Source organism: Toxorhynchites rutilus, chromosome 3 (assembly GCF_029784135.1).
Source record: "Toxorhynchites rutilus septentrionalis strain SRP chromosome 3, ASM2978413v1, whole genome shotgun sequence".
In the NCBI taxonomy this organism is placed as follows: Eukaryota; Metazoa; Arthropoda; class Insecta; order Diptera; family Culicidae; genus Toxorhynchites; species Toxorhynchites rutilus.
Genome location: NC_073746.1, coordinates 199,979,864 through 199,995,875, shown reverse-complemented (window position 1 = coordinate 199,995,875; position 16,012 = coordinate 199,979,864). Strand labels below are relative to the sequence as shown.

Below are 16,012 nucleotides of genomic sequence, written 5' to 3'. Positions count from 1 at the left end.
CAATTGGATGCGGCAAAGGAGGCAGAGGAGCGAAGTGCATTGCATCGCATCGTATCACACCCGCTATCCGTCGTTTAGCTCGTCATGGCACAGAAGCCGATGGCGCCAAAGTCAAGGAAAGCATCAGCGAATCCGTAAAACCTACCGCTCCCAAAACTAAACTGCTACATCCGACGCAACAGATTCCGTACAACCCATTAAACCATTCCAGTCCTTCTCAGGACTATCAATTTGTTTTGAAACAAAAGAGTTTATTTTACTGTTTTCCACTTACCACAAAAACTATATAAAACTATGATCAAAAATAGATTATTTTTACATTTTCTACTAACAACTAACAGGGAACCATCATATCACGTCTAGAAATGTCTAAAATTTCCGTAGGGGCATATTGCAATATCCGATTCATTCGAGGAAATGTCTATAAGTATTCGATTAATCGAGCGAATGTTCATTGACTAGACATCGATAAAAGTTACGTCAAATATAATTTTAAATAAACATCGAAGTGCTAAATAATATATTTTTAATGAAATCGTTTTTCAGTTTGATCCAATATATTAACAATTCATGATTCATGCGGCGATAGAAAAATAAACCCATTACCAACGTAATTCACATAATTCTTATTGGAAAACGTACTGTTTTGACGTAGGATTACGTCTTTCGGGAACATATTGGAGTACAAATTGAAAATCGAAAATCGAGCACATAGTGAAAATTGTCCAATTTCAAACGCTTATTGCTCAGTCATTTCTTGATGGATTGATGAAATTTTGGCGTCAACCGATTTCTGCATTCCATAACATTTTTTTATATTGAAGAAAATAATATACGACATGAAACTAACTATCGAACAATTCAAAAATCTCAACCCCTAACCTAACGGAAATACCCACTTCTGATTGGTCGAAATTGACGACACATGCGGCGGTTCTCTAACAGAGACATCAAAACCAAGCTGCCTGGGGTAAATCGACATTGCAAATACATGAAAGTAGGGGGAGCTTTTGTTCCCACCGAAAAGTGTTCCCTAGCAGAGACATCAAAATCGAGATGCCCAGGGGAAATCGGCATTGCAAATATATACATGTCGGGGGCATTATTATATTACAAGTAAGGTGAGTGATACGATTAATTCTAGCAAATAAAATTTAAATTTGGAACTTTAATGTTGGTTGCTTCATGAAATTTCTTTTCACGTTTTTTTTTCTTTATTTCGTCCATACATAACACAGGAGGCATCCCGTCTAAGATCACAGAGGGTGGTTTTCATCATAGCTCGTTCCACTTCGGTATCTTTTATTTGATATACACCTTCCAACGACTGTTTACCATCCTTCATGTAAACACTGGTATAGTGAACAAACAATACCCAACAACCAAACTTTTTATTAACAAACACACCTACGACCTTTTGTCATGATAACACAAGATGCGATCTCAGGTATCTTTCGCATGATGCACGCATAAACTAAGCTCACATGGCTCTATCAGCAACGCACAGACTCCGATTTCGCGTTTATAATCACCCTACAAAACTTTTCCCGGATGTGTTTTTTCCACGTTTTTTTTTTCAAATTAAGACTCATATGGCGTCAGCCCTCTGTCAGGCCCGGGAGTTCAATATTTCGACAATGTTCGCCTTACAACTATGTTAATAATATGTAACCGATTACTTGCGGTTGGCTCGAGGTTAGTATTACAAGTGTTTTCATTATTGGGGTGTTGCAGTTTGTTGTCGTTTTTGGTTACCAAATGTAGTGCCCCAACTAATGGAAACGCTTTTTATGCTGTACGAACGCCCGGAGCAGCATCTAGACTCTTATTTGTTGATTGTACAACAGCTCTGAGATACCCTTGAAGCGACGAACCTAGAAGACCCTTTTGTGAACCTTATGACCACCCGAGAATTCGCGTGAAAACTGTCAACTGGTACAAAAAGTCACAGGAGGGTTGTGTCCGAGACACGACCGCATAGTTGACGTAGAATTCCGTTAGACTATCTGTTGATTTTGGATATGTTTGAAGATTTACATAGTTAAACTCTTTGATAATGATATGGTGGCCCTGAAAAGGGCCGTTTTGTTTGGTTGTTGGGTATTGTATGTTAACTCCACCAGTGTTTATCGAGTGATGATGGCAGAAGGATGGTAAACAGTCGTTGGATGGTGCGTATCAGATAAAAGATACCGAAGTGGAACGATATATGATGAAAACCACCCTCTGTGATCCTAGACGAGATGCCTCCTGTGATATGTATGTATGAAATAAAGAAAAAAAAACTCACCAATGTAACATAAGACAATTACCAATACCGAACACAATTATAATTTTTCCTCATCAGTAAACACATGTTACTTTAATATAGAGAAAACATATTTGAAATGGAAAAGGTATTCTTTTTTTTATAATTTTTACTTTCTGAGTGTTTATTCAACCCAATTCAATTTTAATTGGACTAACAACACCCAATACTATATATAGAGGATATGGGAAATCACTATTTCGAATATTTCTTCACTTTTCCAATTTTTCTCGCCGTATAAACTTCCCTCGGGTGAAAATGAACACAAAAAACAATTCTCGAGCGGGAACACACCTTGGTTTTTAATTTTAGGAAATTAAAATAAATCGTTTCATATATCAAGTCATTCTTAGCACAACTGCTACCGTATACAATTTTACACTTACACTTGTGCTAAATTTTTCACAATAAACGATCGGTCATTGATATGATACGTTCCATGTTAGTTGTTAGTAGAAAATGTAAAAATAAACAGTATTTTTGATCGGTTTTATATAGTTTTTGTGGTAAGTGGAAAACAGTAAAATAAACTCTTTTATTTCAAAACAGATTGATAGTCCTGAGAAGGTCTGGAATGGTTTAATGGGTTGTACGGAATCTGCTGCGTTTCAGTCGGATGTAGCAGTTTAGTTTTGGGAGCGGTAGCTTTTACGGATTCGCTGATGCTTTCCTTGACTTTGGCGCCATCGGCTTCTGTGCGTCGATTTGCGAGGGTTTGATTGGCACCACCACGACGAGCTAAACGACGGATAACTGGTGTGATACGATGCGATGCAATGCACTTCGCTCCTCTGCCTCTTTTGCCGCATCCAAATGTTGATGTGAAGAGGAGCGCACCAGCAATGCACACTAGATTTAATTCGATGCTCTCCGCTGCTTCCTCTTCTTTGCTCCCTTTGCCGCACCGCATCCATCGTTGGTTGCCAATGGCTTCCTCTCCTTTGCCGCACCGTATGGTGTTGGTTGATTTGTAGAGCACTGCACACTGGAAGCCCAGATGTTTGCCGATCTGAGCGCTGAACGAGAATGAGAAATCCAACTTAAATTTTACTTAAATTCTTTTTATTTCTTAATTTGGTTTACATTATAATATAATACTACATTTCAAGTGATCAACCTAGGGTTTTACATCTTTAAATTGTGAGAAATCCAAAAATGCTACCGTCCATCAGTTGGTATGTGAGAAATAGGCGCCCCCACTCGCTCGACATGCAAATATTTGACTTATCGGGGAACGAAAGAAGCGAAACAGGCGAAAAAGAAATGACGTCAATTTCGACCAATCAGTACCGTTTGGATAGGGGTTGAGATTTTTCAATTGTTCGATAGTTAATTACATGATATATATTATTTTATTCAAAGTGAAAAATTGTTATAGAGTGCCGCAATGTTTTGATGTAAAAATCTCATCAATCCGTCATGAAATGACTGAGCAATACGCGTTCGAAATTGGACATTTTTCACGATGCGATCGATATTCGTTTTTCAATTTGTACCCCAATATGTCCCCGAAAGACGTAATCCTACGTCAAAAAATTGACTGAGTGCGGTACAGACGGCAGACGACGAAAGTAACTTTGCGTACTTTGGCGGATTTCCTATCAGATCTAGTATTTGCTGAGGCAGATACCTTGTGAATTATGTTGACTCATCTGAAGTCAGTGGTCGATGTAGTCTAGTTTGAAAACATAAGAACATCAATGGTAAGGAACAGGAGAATTGCGTATGCGCGTTTATTCAATGGAGCAACCGAAAACAAGAGACAGGGTCGAAAGCCGTGTGTGATGTGTAGGCAGACAAATCAATACGGGAACCACCGCGAACCCAGCGTACCACAGTTGAACACCGCAGTACCGCTCCTGGTTAGACTTTATTTGTACCATTAGAATCGTATATGTGTCGACCAGACGAGTCGGTCGGTTCCTTCGGAACTAGGCTGGACAGTTCACGGACCACAATGGACAAATCACGTAACAGATTTTGATGGACAACATTCGTGTACAGGGTTATCAAATATAGAGCTATGCAATCTTCTGAAGTCGCAGTACGCTCTCGACGAAAAGAAGTTCCAGTCGATATACTTCTTGAGTCTGAAGTAGACGAGGAGTCTACGGACTACATAGCAACCCGCGAGATATTCCACCAGCTTCGACTGGAGAATAAACGAAATAAAATTTACGTAATGGACTGCGCCATCTTCGGAGCCAGTTGCTCTCCAAGCGCAGGAATGTTCGTAAAAGATAGAAACGCTCGAAATTTTTTTGAACAGGTCCCAGAGGTTTCTGATGCGATTATTAACAGACATTGTGTGTATGATTAATTCGACAGTATCGACTCCGAGTGATGTGAGATTGGTTCATTCCAACAGTAATTCCGAGATCCGAGTATCCAACTTCCCAGCTTTCTTAGAGCAGATGGGTCAAAAGAAGAAGAAACAGGTAATACTGCTCGATTCAGAACATCCCGAACGGGTTTTGTGGTGTGTGGTGTGTTACACAGCTTCACAGCTTGACAGTGAAATAACTGCTGATATTATTGAACATTTTGTCGAAGTTGTGACGGCATCACTAAAAATTAATGCGTTAATCGTGAAGAAGCCATTGTGCTGCGAAGAACATCAATTCGCAGTCAAATATCTGCTTCAGTTGACCCAGGTAGAAGCGTGTCCGGACGAAGTCAGAACTTTTTGGAAAGTCGTCAAGTAGAGGAGTCAGTCGGAGCCAATCTGGAAGAGAACAGCCCACTCTACAAATAATCACTTTTTTCGAATAACTGTTGGTTGACGTGTGGAGAAACATTGTTTACCTGCCTTATCACAAGAGCAATCTACCTAGAAGCAGAGCTGCGATTTGTCACTGTCACTGCATATATTTGGGCTACTATGACAACCATTGCAACATTACCACCAAACGAAGTGCAACAAAACATAAACCGACAAAACAAATTCTTCACAATCTGATGCTATTAATATTGTCAGAGGGTTTTGACGATCAAAGCATGTTGCAAGTCAGCGCACTATGATCGTTAAGACGAGAAATACCTTGTCACCTGATGTAATGGAAGCTTACACGTTTACCAGGATACATTTGTTCACGTTGCTACCAGAATACCATTCTTATATAAAATGCTTACACTTCGAGGAGAACAAAGGATATAAATGAGTCTAAACGGACTTTCAATTACGTGAATTTCGATATCGGGCGGAAATTTCAACGAAGAGAAAAATTTCTTCATTATTTGGTCGGTGTTAAGTCAAAGCGGACAAAGTCGCAAAATTAAAATTTTCGAGTTATTGATTGCTTTAGTTTAAACATTTTGTGGGACGTAGTTGTAGTTGGACGACAAGCGAAAGTTAACCGAGGAGGTGTTCCCTACGGTTTTAGCTGAGGTGGAAGATGCGATAAACTCGAAGTCGTCAACGACTATCAGTGAATCTCTTCGAGGTTAGCCAGATGGCACGGAGTCGAATCCAGTTAATGAAGCAGAAGCGTTGCAGGATAACTACAAGCAGTTCCAGGTGTTTGCGGAGAAGCTTTGACAGAGGTGGCTCTTGGAGTTCTCGCCGTTCATCAATAAGCGTACCATTTGGTATGTCGATCAAGAACCAATCAAGGGTAGAGTCGTATCCTATTTGCGGACAGCGAGGATATGAAAACATGAGTTTGCAGTGTTGTGGAGGAAGTTGTCAAAGGCATTGGTGGTCGTGTGAGGCAAGCTGGAGTGCGACCGCCCAAGGGTGTCTACGAACGTTCTGTTACTAGATTGGTAGTACCTTAATTCGAAAACTGTAAGTCTGGCAAAACAATCCGGGGTTCACACCAAAATTACCGGGCAGAACTGTTGCGATACCTCGGGAAACACTGTGCGACGATACGCGCTCCATAGCGGTGAGTGAGAAAACCGACAAATCAAAACGTCATCGACGTTGGGTGTAAAAACGAGTAATCAAGTTGATGAGAATACAGAAAAGACAGAATAGTGAACTAAATTTAAGTTATAACACACTGTGAACTACTCAGGTTAGTGAAAGGTTCGTTACGAGGAAAATATTTTAAAATCAAAACCAATTTTGAGCTGCTGATACTAAAACAGCGGCTTAAAAAATCCAATTCCTGAAAACGTTCGTACAGTAGTATCACGTATGTCTTTATGTCAGTAATGAGTGTATTGAAGATAAAAAGAATGCATTTTATGTATTTCACAAGAAATGAGTAATGGTTGACACAGAAATAATAAAGACGTTATGAATAACTAACAAATTGATTTTCGTTACAGGGAAACAAAATTAAACTTCATCATTACCGAACGGATGGCACTATTCCTCACGGCATTTTCGGCACATATACCGTTCCAATACTAGAAGAGTACTGGCAAAATTATGAAGATGGTAACAAAGTTCTGCGTCCATACCTATTGATGGCACTCGCCAACGTGAGTGATATTTTCATTAAGGCAACATACAATACGGTATCAAATGAGGCGGCGTTATCACTCGTCAGCTTGGATGTTGCTACCGAACATGATTACGGGTCAGGTTCTAGAGCATGGCCTGTTGAACAGTGTCAATGTATTCAGGGACATTCCGGCCTTTCATGTGAAGATTGTTCCCCGGGTTATTACAAGGGAGATGGTGGTCTGTACCTTGGCCTATGTGAAAAATGTGAATGCAACGAACATTCGGATGAATGTGATCCTGTGACTGGGGCATGTCTCAATTGTCGTCACAATACTTATGGAAATAACTGCGAGTATTGCAAACCTCCTTATGTTGGTAATGCTACGGACGGCACACCGCATGATTGTACAATGGATAAACCTGATCCTTCTTTCAACTGTCAACACTGTGATCCGAGAGGTTCAACTGGACGATGCCAAGAACAATGTGAATGCAAAAGGTTGGTCGAGGGGTATCGTTGTGATCAATGCAGAGAAGGTTCATTCGATTTAAGTGCCCAAAATATCGATGGATGTCGTGCCTGTTTCTGTTCGGGCGTCACTAAATCATGTACTAAATCAAGATTCTTCCGAGAAGACCATCCTGTATTTATAGCCATTGATGATGGATTCACTCTGACTAATCGTGACGGACACGTATTAATAACAACAGGTTTTGGTATTGCACCAAATAAAAATGAAATAACTTACTATTTCAACGATCGCGAAACGTATTACTGGAACCTTCCCGCAAAATTACTCGGTAATCAAGTCTTATCATACGGAGCAAATCTGACAGTCACACAAACAACTATCGGTTCGGAGCCAATTCCTGATCAAGACGTCATTCTGATAGGAAACGGTCTAAAATTGTTTTGGTCGAGACCACACTATGAAGATGGGGTTGGTTCGAATGCATAGAATTTCGGATCACAAATTTATTTAATCGTTTTTCTTTCTCAACAGTTATATTCCGTCCCGTTGTTAGAAAGTTATTGGACCACACTTGATTCCAGAGGTCCTTACCAATCTAGCAGAAATGATATCATGACTGTGTTAGCCAAGCTCGATCATATTTTGATAAGAGCAACGGTACGTGCTTACACTACAAGATCATCACTCAGTGACATAGTGCTGGGAACCGCTGTTCCAATGCGGACTGATTATGGACCTGCAGATGAGATCGAGATATGTCGCTGTCCTCCAGGGTATCGCGGTACCAGCTGTGAGGTATGAAACCTTCTCATGTTGTAAATATGCTTTTTTATCATAAACATATTTCTATAGATTTGTGATGATCTGTACTACAAGGATATGTTTGATCAATCGGCTGGTATCACAGGAGTATGCAAGCCTTGTCCGTGTGACAATGCAGAATCATGTGAAATGAGTAGTCAGGGGCATGTTGTTTGCAATTGTTTACCTGGATACGCTGGTCGAACCTGTGAAAACCGTAAGTATAAATTAATGATACTTATGTTGCCGGTCGAATAGATCAAACTTGCCAATGATCTTGTACCAAGTGAACCAAATTAATAATTAATCACATATATCATTACACGCACTAATTTAAAGCACTTTAAGGCACTTGAGTTAATTTTGGTAAGGCTGTTTCTAGAAGTTTAGTCTTTTATTTTTAAGTCACACAAATACCATGAATCATTTATTTTTCATCCATTTCATTTAACATCATTAATGCAGCATTAGATCCTCTAACTGCTCGACCGGAGCACAGAACAGGTCGAAAAATAAATTGCTCTGAGTATGCAGTTGTAATCTTCGAAGAGAACGGCAACTTGGATCGCAAACTAATACACGACGATAAGGGAGTTGAAGTCGGAGTCATTTACAAGATAAAACGATCATACAAAGGTTCTTTTTGGAATTCTAATCTTCTTACTCTACGCTCTACCAAACCCAACTATAACCTTTTTATAATGTGGGGTGCCACTTTGGTGGATTCTGTGGTGGATCGGTTAAATTTGAGTCAGAAATCAGTATGTACAAAAACTATTACCGACTTTGTTCGTTATATAAAATATAGCTGATTGTCCCAAATGTTCTATTCAAAATTATAAAACGCAGAATCTGCCACTTGTACATATCTTCTTCGTTTGTCGATTATCTGTTCAATAACATGTACATATTCTACGAATAAACACTAAGATGTCGGGTAATTTTTTGAAACTCGTTATCTTGCCTAGCCCTGTAATTATTTTCACAGAAAAACTATAGAGCAATTCCACGCCAAATCAGTCGGCCGCTGCCCTGACCCTCTTCAATTTTTCTTGACACATTGTGCATAAGATGGCAGCAACCTAAAATCGCAATTTTGATTATCAGATGATCAATTTCAATTACCATCATCATTGATCTTTTTTTGCAAAAAAAAACTTGCTCGAAATCCAAATATCTGATTAAAATATGACGTACAACAAAATTGTTAGAATTTTTTCATATAAAAGCCAATTTTTGAGTAGGATTTCTTAACGTTGTATTCAAAATGTTATATTTCCTAAGTAATTCATTAGTTTCTTAACAACTTTTCTGAACATCATATATCATACATCTGATATCTGATATCGAGTTTCTGCAAGAAAGAACAATGATTCTGGATACGTCCATATAAAAAAATCTGTCATAACTAATATTGGTCATCTAGTAATGAAAATTATGATTTTTGGTAGTTGCCACCAGAGTTGCAAAATCTCACACTCACTTTACTGACAGCGCAAGATATTGAGACAACATCAAAATCAACCACCAATTCCCCTGCAGTTCATGACAAATGAACCAAACTTAATTCCATGCAACCGACACTTCGTCACGTGGAACATTTGGTTTTTGCATTATTCCCCACACTCATTCGTTCCACTGTCTCACTGAGAATTTACGCCCGAAATTTTCATACGCATCTTCGATCAGCTGACAGTGGAAGGGAACAAAATTCCATACAAGGAAATATCATCTCACTGACACCGCGTCAGACGTTTAAACGTGTGTTCGTGTGTGTTTTCCTAGTATGTTTCTAGCCCATTTTTGTGCCGCTTATTGCACACACATCGATGGGCAACGGCACATTTGAGTGCTGAGTTTATGGGTGTATGACCAACGAAAATTTCACCAGGACGCAAGGTGATATTTTCGGCTTGAGCATTCACTGACATCGAGAATGAACTGATATTTCTGTTGATGGAACGAAAACTATATTAAAACAAACGAGATGGTGAGCCAGCGGTCATAGGCACAGCGGCACCGCGATAGAAAGAAGTGAAGAATGTCGGTGGAGATATTTTGCACTGATAAAAATTGCTTTTCGATTTCAACATGTTCTTTCGAAATTTTGCATCCTTGGTTGCCACCATATGTACAAAAAAATCTTCCGATATGCACTCACACTACATTCAAGGCGTGTCATTCGGCAAAAGTAATCTCAATGAGTTACTAATAAAACTGACGAAAGTAAATAGTTGGGACGACAAAGTTCCTTTGGAAAGTTACTGGCCATTGAAGAGATTTTTTTTTCAATTTATTGATATTTTCCGTAATACATGTTTTAAATTGAGCTTGAGCTTGGATAGACTGTACATTTCGTAGTTGCTCTCCATGATTGACCTGAACCAGCGAAATTGCACAAATAACACACTGAATGATGCTTGGGAGTAGCAAACCATTCTCGTTGTGCATGTTTCGGTGATTCGAGCTTTCAATAGTCAATAACGACGCCGATCACGTCCTTACAATCACCAGGGGAAGGGAAGAAATGTTAGTGTGATAATTGCAGCCCGAAGGCCAAAAGGGTCGCCTCTATAGTGTGGCTGCCTAGCGATAATCATGGAAGGGATAGTCGGGGAGGGTTAAGAATCGGGATTCACTGCGGTAAGTGATTGACCTCTCGACGAAACGAAAATTCCGAAAATTTAATGTGTCACGCAGAGGAGTTTGTCTTTAGATATCCTGAGAAGGAAAACCTGTAAAATTTTTTGAACCGGCTATATATTCTATTATTTATCGCACGATCTCTCTATCAGAATCCAATCGCGATGGCGAAGAGTTGACTTTGGAAAAGCTAGGAAGGAGGGAATTCAACGCTACGTACGTTCTTATTCAATTCAAATCACGGCGACGGAGGGTTATCTTTGGGAAACCTGAAAGGTAACCGAGAGAACTCCTCTAAAATCATTTGATCTGATGATATATTCCATTAATCATCATGTGTAAGCTTTAAAGGATTCCAAACGCGACATCAGGAAATTATCTTTAAGAAACCTGAGAAGTTAACCTAGAGAACTCCTTTAAAACCAATCGAACCGACGATATATTTCGTTATTGAAAGCACGCAGCCTTTATTCAACCCCAATCGAGGCGAAGGAGGGTTATCTTTGAGAAATCTGATAAGGTAACCGAGAGAACTTCTCTAAAACCAGTCGAACCAGTTTTTTATTCCATTCAGGAATGAACCACCTTCGGGTTGAAGTCCCTCAAAAAACAAGAACTGAACAAGATATAATCGGTTATTCATTACGCGTCTTAGAATCAAACTCCGCTCACGATGGTCGAAGGCTATCTTTTGGATACCTGAGAAGGTACCCGAGAGAACTCCTGTATAATCAATAACACCGAAAATATATAACGATATTCATATACTCTTTATAAATCACTATATTCGTTATCTTTGGGACGGCGGCGGCGGAACATCTTTAATATCTAAACACATAACCTAACCTCAAGTCTACACAAAACTAAACTATCATACTAACCTCACATAAACGCAGTGCTGAGTTAGCACATCAAAATCACCCTAAACAATTGACATCTATTAAAAAATCGAATCAGAGCAAATTTTGAATCGAAAATCTGGGTTCTTTGAGCATTGAGATCGATATTCGCAAAAAGTAGAATCGGTGATGAACAGAGCGTGAAATCCCATATATGACATGATGAATCTAAACAGGAAGACTGGAATTTATAGTCTGAAAAAATTTGTATGTAAAACTAAAAATCACGGATGCTTTGCTGTATTTAATAGGAGTACCGATCAATTTCTTCGTTTCTTTCTAAAAAATTAATGCTTTATTCTGCAAAAATTGTTACAAATTTAATATTCAAAGTATTGCCCATCGATAGTCACAACTTTTTCCCATTTTTCTGGCAATTCACGGATCCCTTTGCGGAAATAATCGGCCGGTATGACGACTAACCACGAATCGATCCAATTTTTGACTTCATCAAAATTGGAGAAGTGCTGGTCAACCAGGACATGTTTCATCGATTGAAAAAGGTAATAATCGGACGATGTCTGGAGAATACGGCGAGTTGGATAGGACCTCCCATTTCAGCGTTTCCAAGTATGTTTTGACCGGTTTCGCGACATGCGGCCAAGCGTTGTCGTGCTGCAAAATAACTTTATCGTGTCTTTGCTCGTATTGTGGCCGTTTCTCCTTCAGTGCACGGTTCAAACGCATCAATTGTCATCGGTAGAGGTCCCCCGTAATGGTTTCATTCGGTTTTAGCAGCTCATAGTACACCACACCAGGCTGGTCCCACCAAATAGACAGCATAACCTTCTGGCCGTGAATATTACGCGCGGCCGTCGATGTTGATGCATGGCCGGGGTATCCATACGTAGCCCGACGTTTAGGATTGTCGTAATGGACCCACTTTTCATTGCCAGTAACGATTCGATGCAAAAAAAACCCTTTCTTTTATGCCGTTGGAGCAGTTGTTCGCACGTGAAAAAACGGCGTTCGATGTATCGTGGCTTCAACTCATACAGCACCCAATGTCCTATCTTTCGGATCATTCGCATTGCTTTTAAACGATCAGATATGGTTGGGTAAGCTACTCCAAGTGTATCTGCAAATTCTTATTGCGTTTGTGACGGATCTTGATCGAGTAAAGCCTCCAATTATTCACCTTCAAACTTTTTTGGCGGCCCGGAACATTCTTCGTCTTCCATGTCTAAATTATCACTTTTAATATTATATTGCAACATCGGATTACAATACGGTACGAAACTATATATGGAATCTTAAATAAAAAATCACAATACAGGGAAACTTCGATATAACGTACCCTCGATATAACGTCACTCGATATAACGTACATTTTACCTCGATATAACGTACACATTTCCAAAGTGTAAAAGAAAAAAAATTTCAATATTTTTTTTCTGATAGAACAATGGAATATCTGTATTGTGATACTAAAACAAGTTTTGTACCTTCAATCAATCCCGAAATACAGCTGGTTTTGTGAATCTGGATTCTAAATGAATCAATTTTTAATCAACAGTACGAAGGGAAACATCATGAGAAAGGCTGGCTTCATCTTCTGATTGAAGTTATTCATTAACTTTACTAAAAAAGCAACACAATAAAGTATTATAGACTACTTTTGTGTGTACTTTATTATGCTTCGATATAACGTACAATTCGATACAACGTACAATTTTTCCCACTAAAAGATCGCTTCAATTTATTATCTCTTCGGTTCTTCATTCGGTGTAAGGTTATGAACCCATTGGTGATCGGATTTTAGCACCTCCCACAGTCTTCAGAATCCTTGCTCAGTGTATATTGCTGAATTGGCAGCAATACACTGGGCGCTGGACAGCGTCGCCTCACGACCTATTGAACACTATTACATTGTAACGGATAGTCTTAGCTCTGTCGAAGCTATCCGCTCAGTGAGGCCGGAAAAGCACTCGCCGTACTTCCTTGAGAGAATACGTGAAATTTTGAGTGCTCTAACCAGACGCTGTTATGTCATTACCTTTGTCTGGGTCCCTTCACATTGCTCAATTCCGGGTAATGAGAGGGCTGACTCATTGGCAAAGGTAGGTGCAATTGAAGGCGATATTTATCAGCGTCAAATCGCCTTCAATGAATTTTATTCTTTAGTCCGTAAAAATACCATCGCTAACTGGCAACGTAAGTGGAACGAAAATGAATTGGGTCGGTGGCTTCACTCGATTATCCCTAAGGTTAGCCTCAAACCATGGTTCAAAAGTCTGGACTTGAGTCGGGACTTTATTCGCACCTTCTCTCGACTCATGTCCAATCACTGTTCGTTAGATGCACTACTCTTTCGTTTCAATCTTGCCAGCAGCAATCTCTGCGTTTGTGGCCAAGGTTATCACGACATCGAACACGTTGTTTGGTCGTGCGAGGTGTATCTTGTTGCCAGATCGAATTTAGAAAACTCTCTTCGGGCCAGAGGAAGACAGCCCAATGTGCCGGTGAGAGATGTGTTGGCTCGGTTAGACCTTGATTACATGTCCCAAATATATGTCTTCCTAAAAGTTATCGATCTTCGTGTGTGATTGTCCTTATATCCTTATATTCTCCTTTTCCTTTTCCTTCGCGAGAAAGCAAATCCCTTCTTACTAACAATAGAATAAGGTGAAATGTAAATACGTATTAGATATAAGATAGGCTTAAGAATTGAGTATGATGAATGTGAGTGCGAATGTGAGTGTGAACATTGTCAACATATCCTTATATCCCTTCCTTTTCCTGAAAAAAATGTCACCCTTCTAAACTCGAGCAAACCGCGAGTAATCGGTTCTCTACTTCATTAACACTAGAATTAATGAAAAATGTTTATATATACTTGTAACAATACAGATAGGAGTTTGGCTCCTTTAAACTTATGTAACTGAGCCTGTAAAAATAAACGATTTAATAAAAAAAAAAAAAAAAAAATGGGAGGGTTATATCTATAATATATCCGCAAAGTTGACGTGGGACTAGCTTAGTTTAGCAATCATTTGATTGTATTGATTAAATTTTTGATTGAATGAAATAATTTCCGAATTCAATATATATGCTTTGTGAGTGAAGAGATTGAATAAATGCCATGTAAGGTCAATTCATGCATTTTGATAGATTATGTTCTTCGTTACAAGTAAATTTAATGACAATCCTTTTACATTTGGTATGATGCCTAGGATAAAATATGTGAACGGAAGAATTATCAAACGATTATTTTATTTTACATTTTTCTCTAATGTTTGCATCTCTCAAGTATACGTACTTCTCGAACCGCGAGTTTGTTTGATTTGATGAACTTCAGGTACTCAGTGCCAGAAATTCAGTGAGTAGAAGATATGAAGGCATATCATTTAATGCAATCATGAATAACCAAGCCAAAGCTTTTTGTTCGTATCCGTTTTTGTAATCCGTGTTAGGAAAACACTTTTTGGAATGCAAAAAAAAACATGCGGGTGCAGAAGTATCCCCGGCTCACATGAATCAACAACTTCAACTTATACCGTGTTCAGGAAACATATTCTAGCCTGTAGTTTGCATTTATTTGCAAAACCGATTTCCCAGACACCTTGGTTTTGAAGTCTGTGTTAGGCAAACACATTTCAGTCGGGACAAAAATACCCTCGACCTGCATGAATTTGCAATGCCAATTCCCCCACACATCTTGATTCTGAAGTCTGTGTTGGGGAAACACATTTCAGTCGGATCAAAAATGCCCCCGACTTGCATGAATTTGCAATGCCAATTTCCTCACGTTCCATGGATTTGAAGTCTGTGTTAGGGAAACACATTTTAGTAGGAACAAAAATACCCCCAACTTTCATGTATTTGCAATGCCAATTTCCCCACGTTCCATGAATTTGAAGTCTGTGTTGGGGAAACACATTTCAGTCGGAACAAAAATCCCCCCGATTTGCATGAATTTGCAATGCCAATTTCCCCACGCTCCATGGATTTAAAGTCTGTGTTGGGGAAACACATTTCAATCGGAACAAAAATGCCCCCGACTTGCATGAATTTGCAATGCCAATTTCCCCACGTTCCATGGATTTGAAGTCTGTGTTGGGGAAACACATTTCAGTCGGAACAAAAATCCCCCCGATTTGCATGAATTTGCAATGCCAATTTCCCCACGCTCCATGGATTTAAAGTCTGTGTTGGGGAAACACATTTCAGTCGGAACAAAAATGCCCCCGACTTGCATGAATTTGCAATGCCAATTTCCCCACGTTCCATGGATTTGAAGTCTGTGTTGGGGAAACACATTTCAGTCGGAACAAAAATCCCCCCGATTTGCATGAATTTGCAATGCCAATTTCCCCACGCTCCATGGATTTAAAGTCTGTGTTGGGGAAACACATTTCAGTCGGAACAAAAATACCCCCGACTTGCATGAATTTGCAATGCCGATTTCCCCAACGCTGCTCGGTTATGATGACTGTGTTGGGGAAACCGTATATAGGGCCAATCAAAACGAGGTAGTTAGGGCGTTTAGATA

At 39.4% G+C, this 16,012-nt stretch overlaps 1 protein-coding gene across 31 annotated transcripts in view; it reads left to right on the top strand.

The window, feature by feature from the left end:
* The window catches only part of LOC129775235 (basement membrane-specific heparan sulfate proteoglycan core protein), a 220,014-nt gene that overhangs the window by 128,297 nt on the left and 75,705 nt on the right, over positions 1-16,012 (top strand). For 30 of the 31 annotated variants that reach the window (XM_055779700.1, XM_055779686.1, XM_055779689.1 and 27 more), the window contains 4 exons: positions 6,584-7,645; positions 7,709-7,972; positions 8,030-8,195; positions 8,444-8,614. In XM_055779700.1, coding sequence (XP_055635675.1) covers positions 6,584-7,645; positions 7,709-7,972; positions 8,030-8,195; positions 8,444-8,614 — 1,663 coding nt within the window. The remainder of the gene's footprint in view (positions 1-6,583; positions 7,646-7,708; positions 7,973-8,029; positions 8,196-8,443; positions 8,615-16,012) is intronic. The other variant, XM_055779699.1, reaches the window with a different exon arrangement.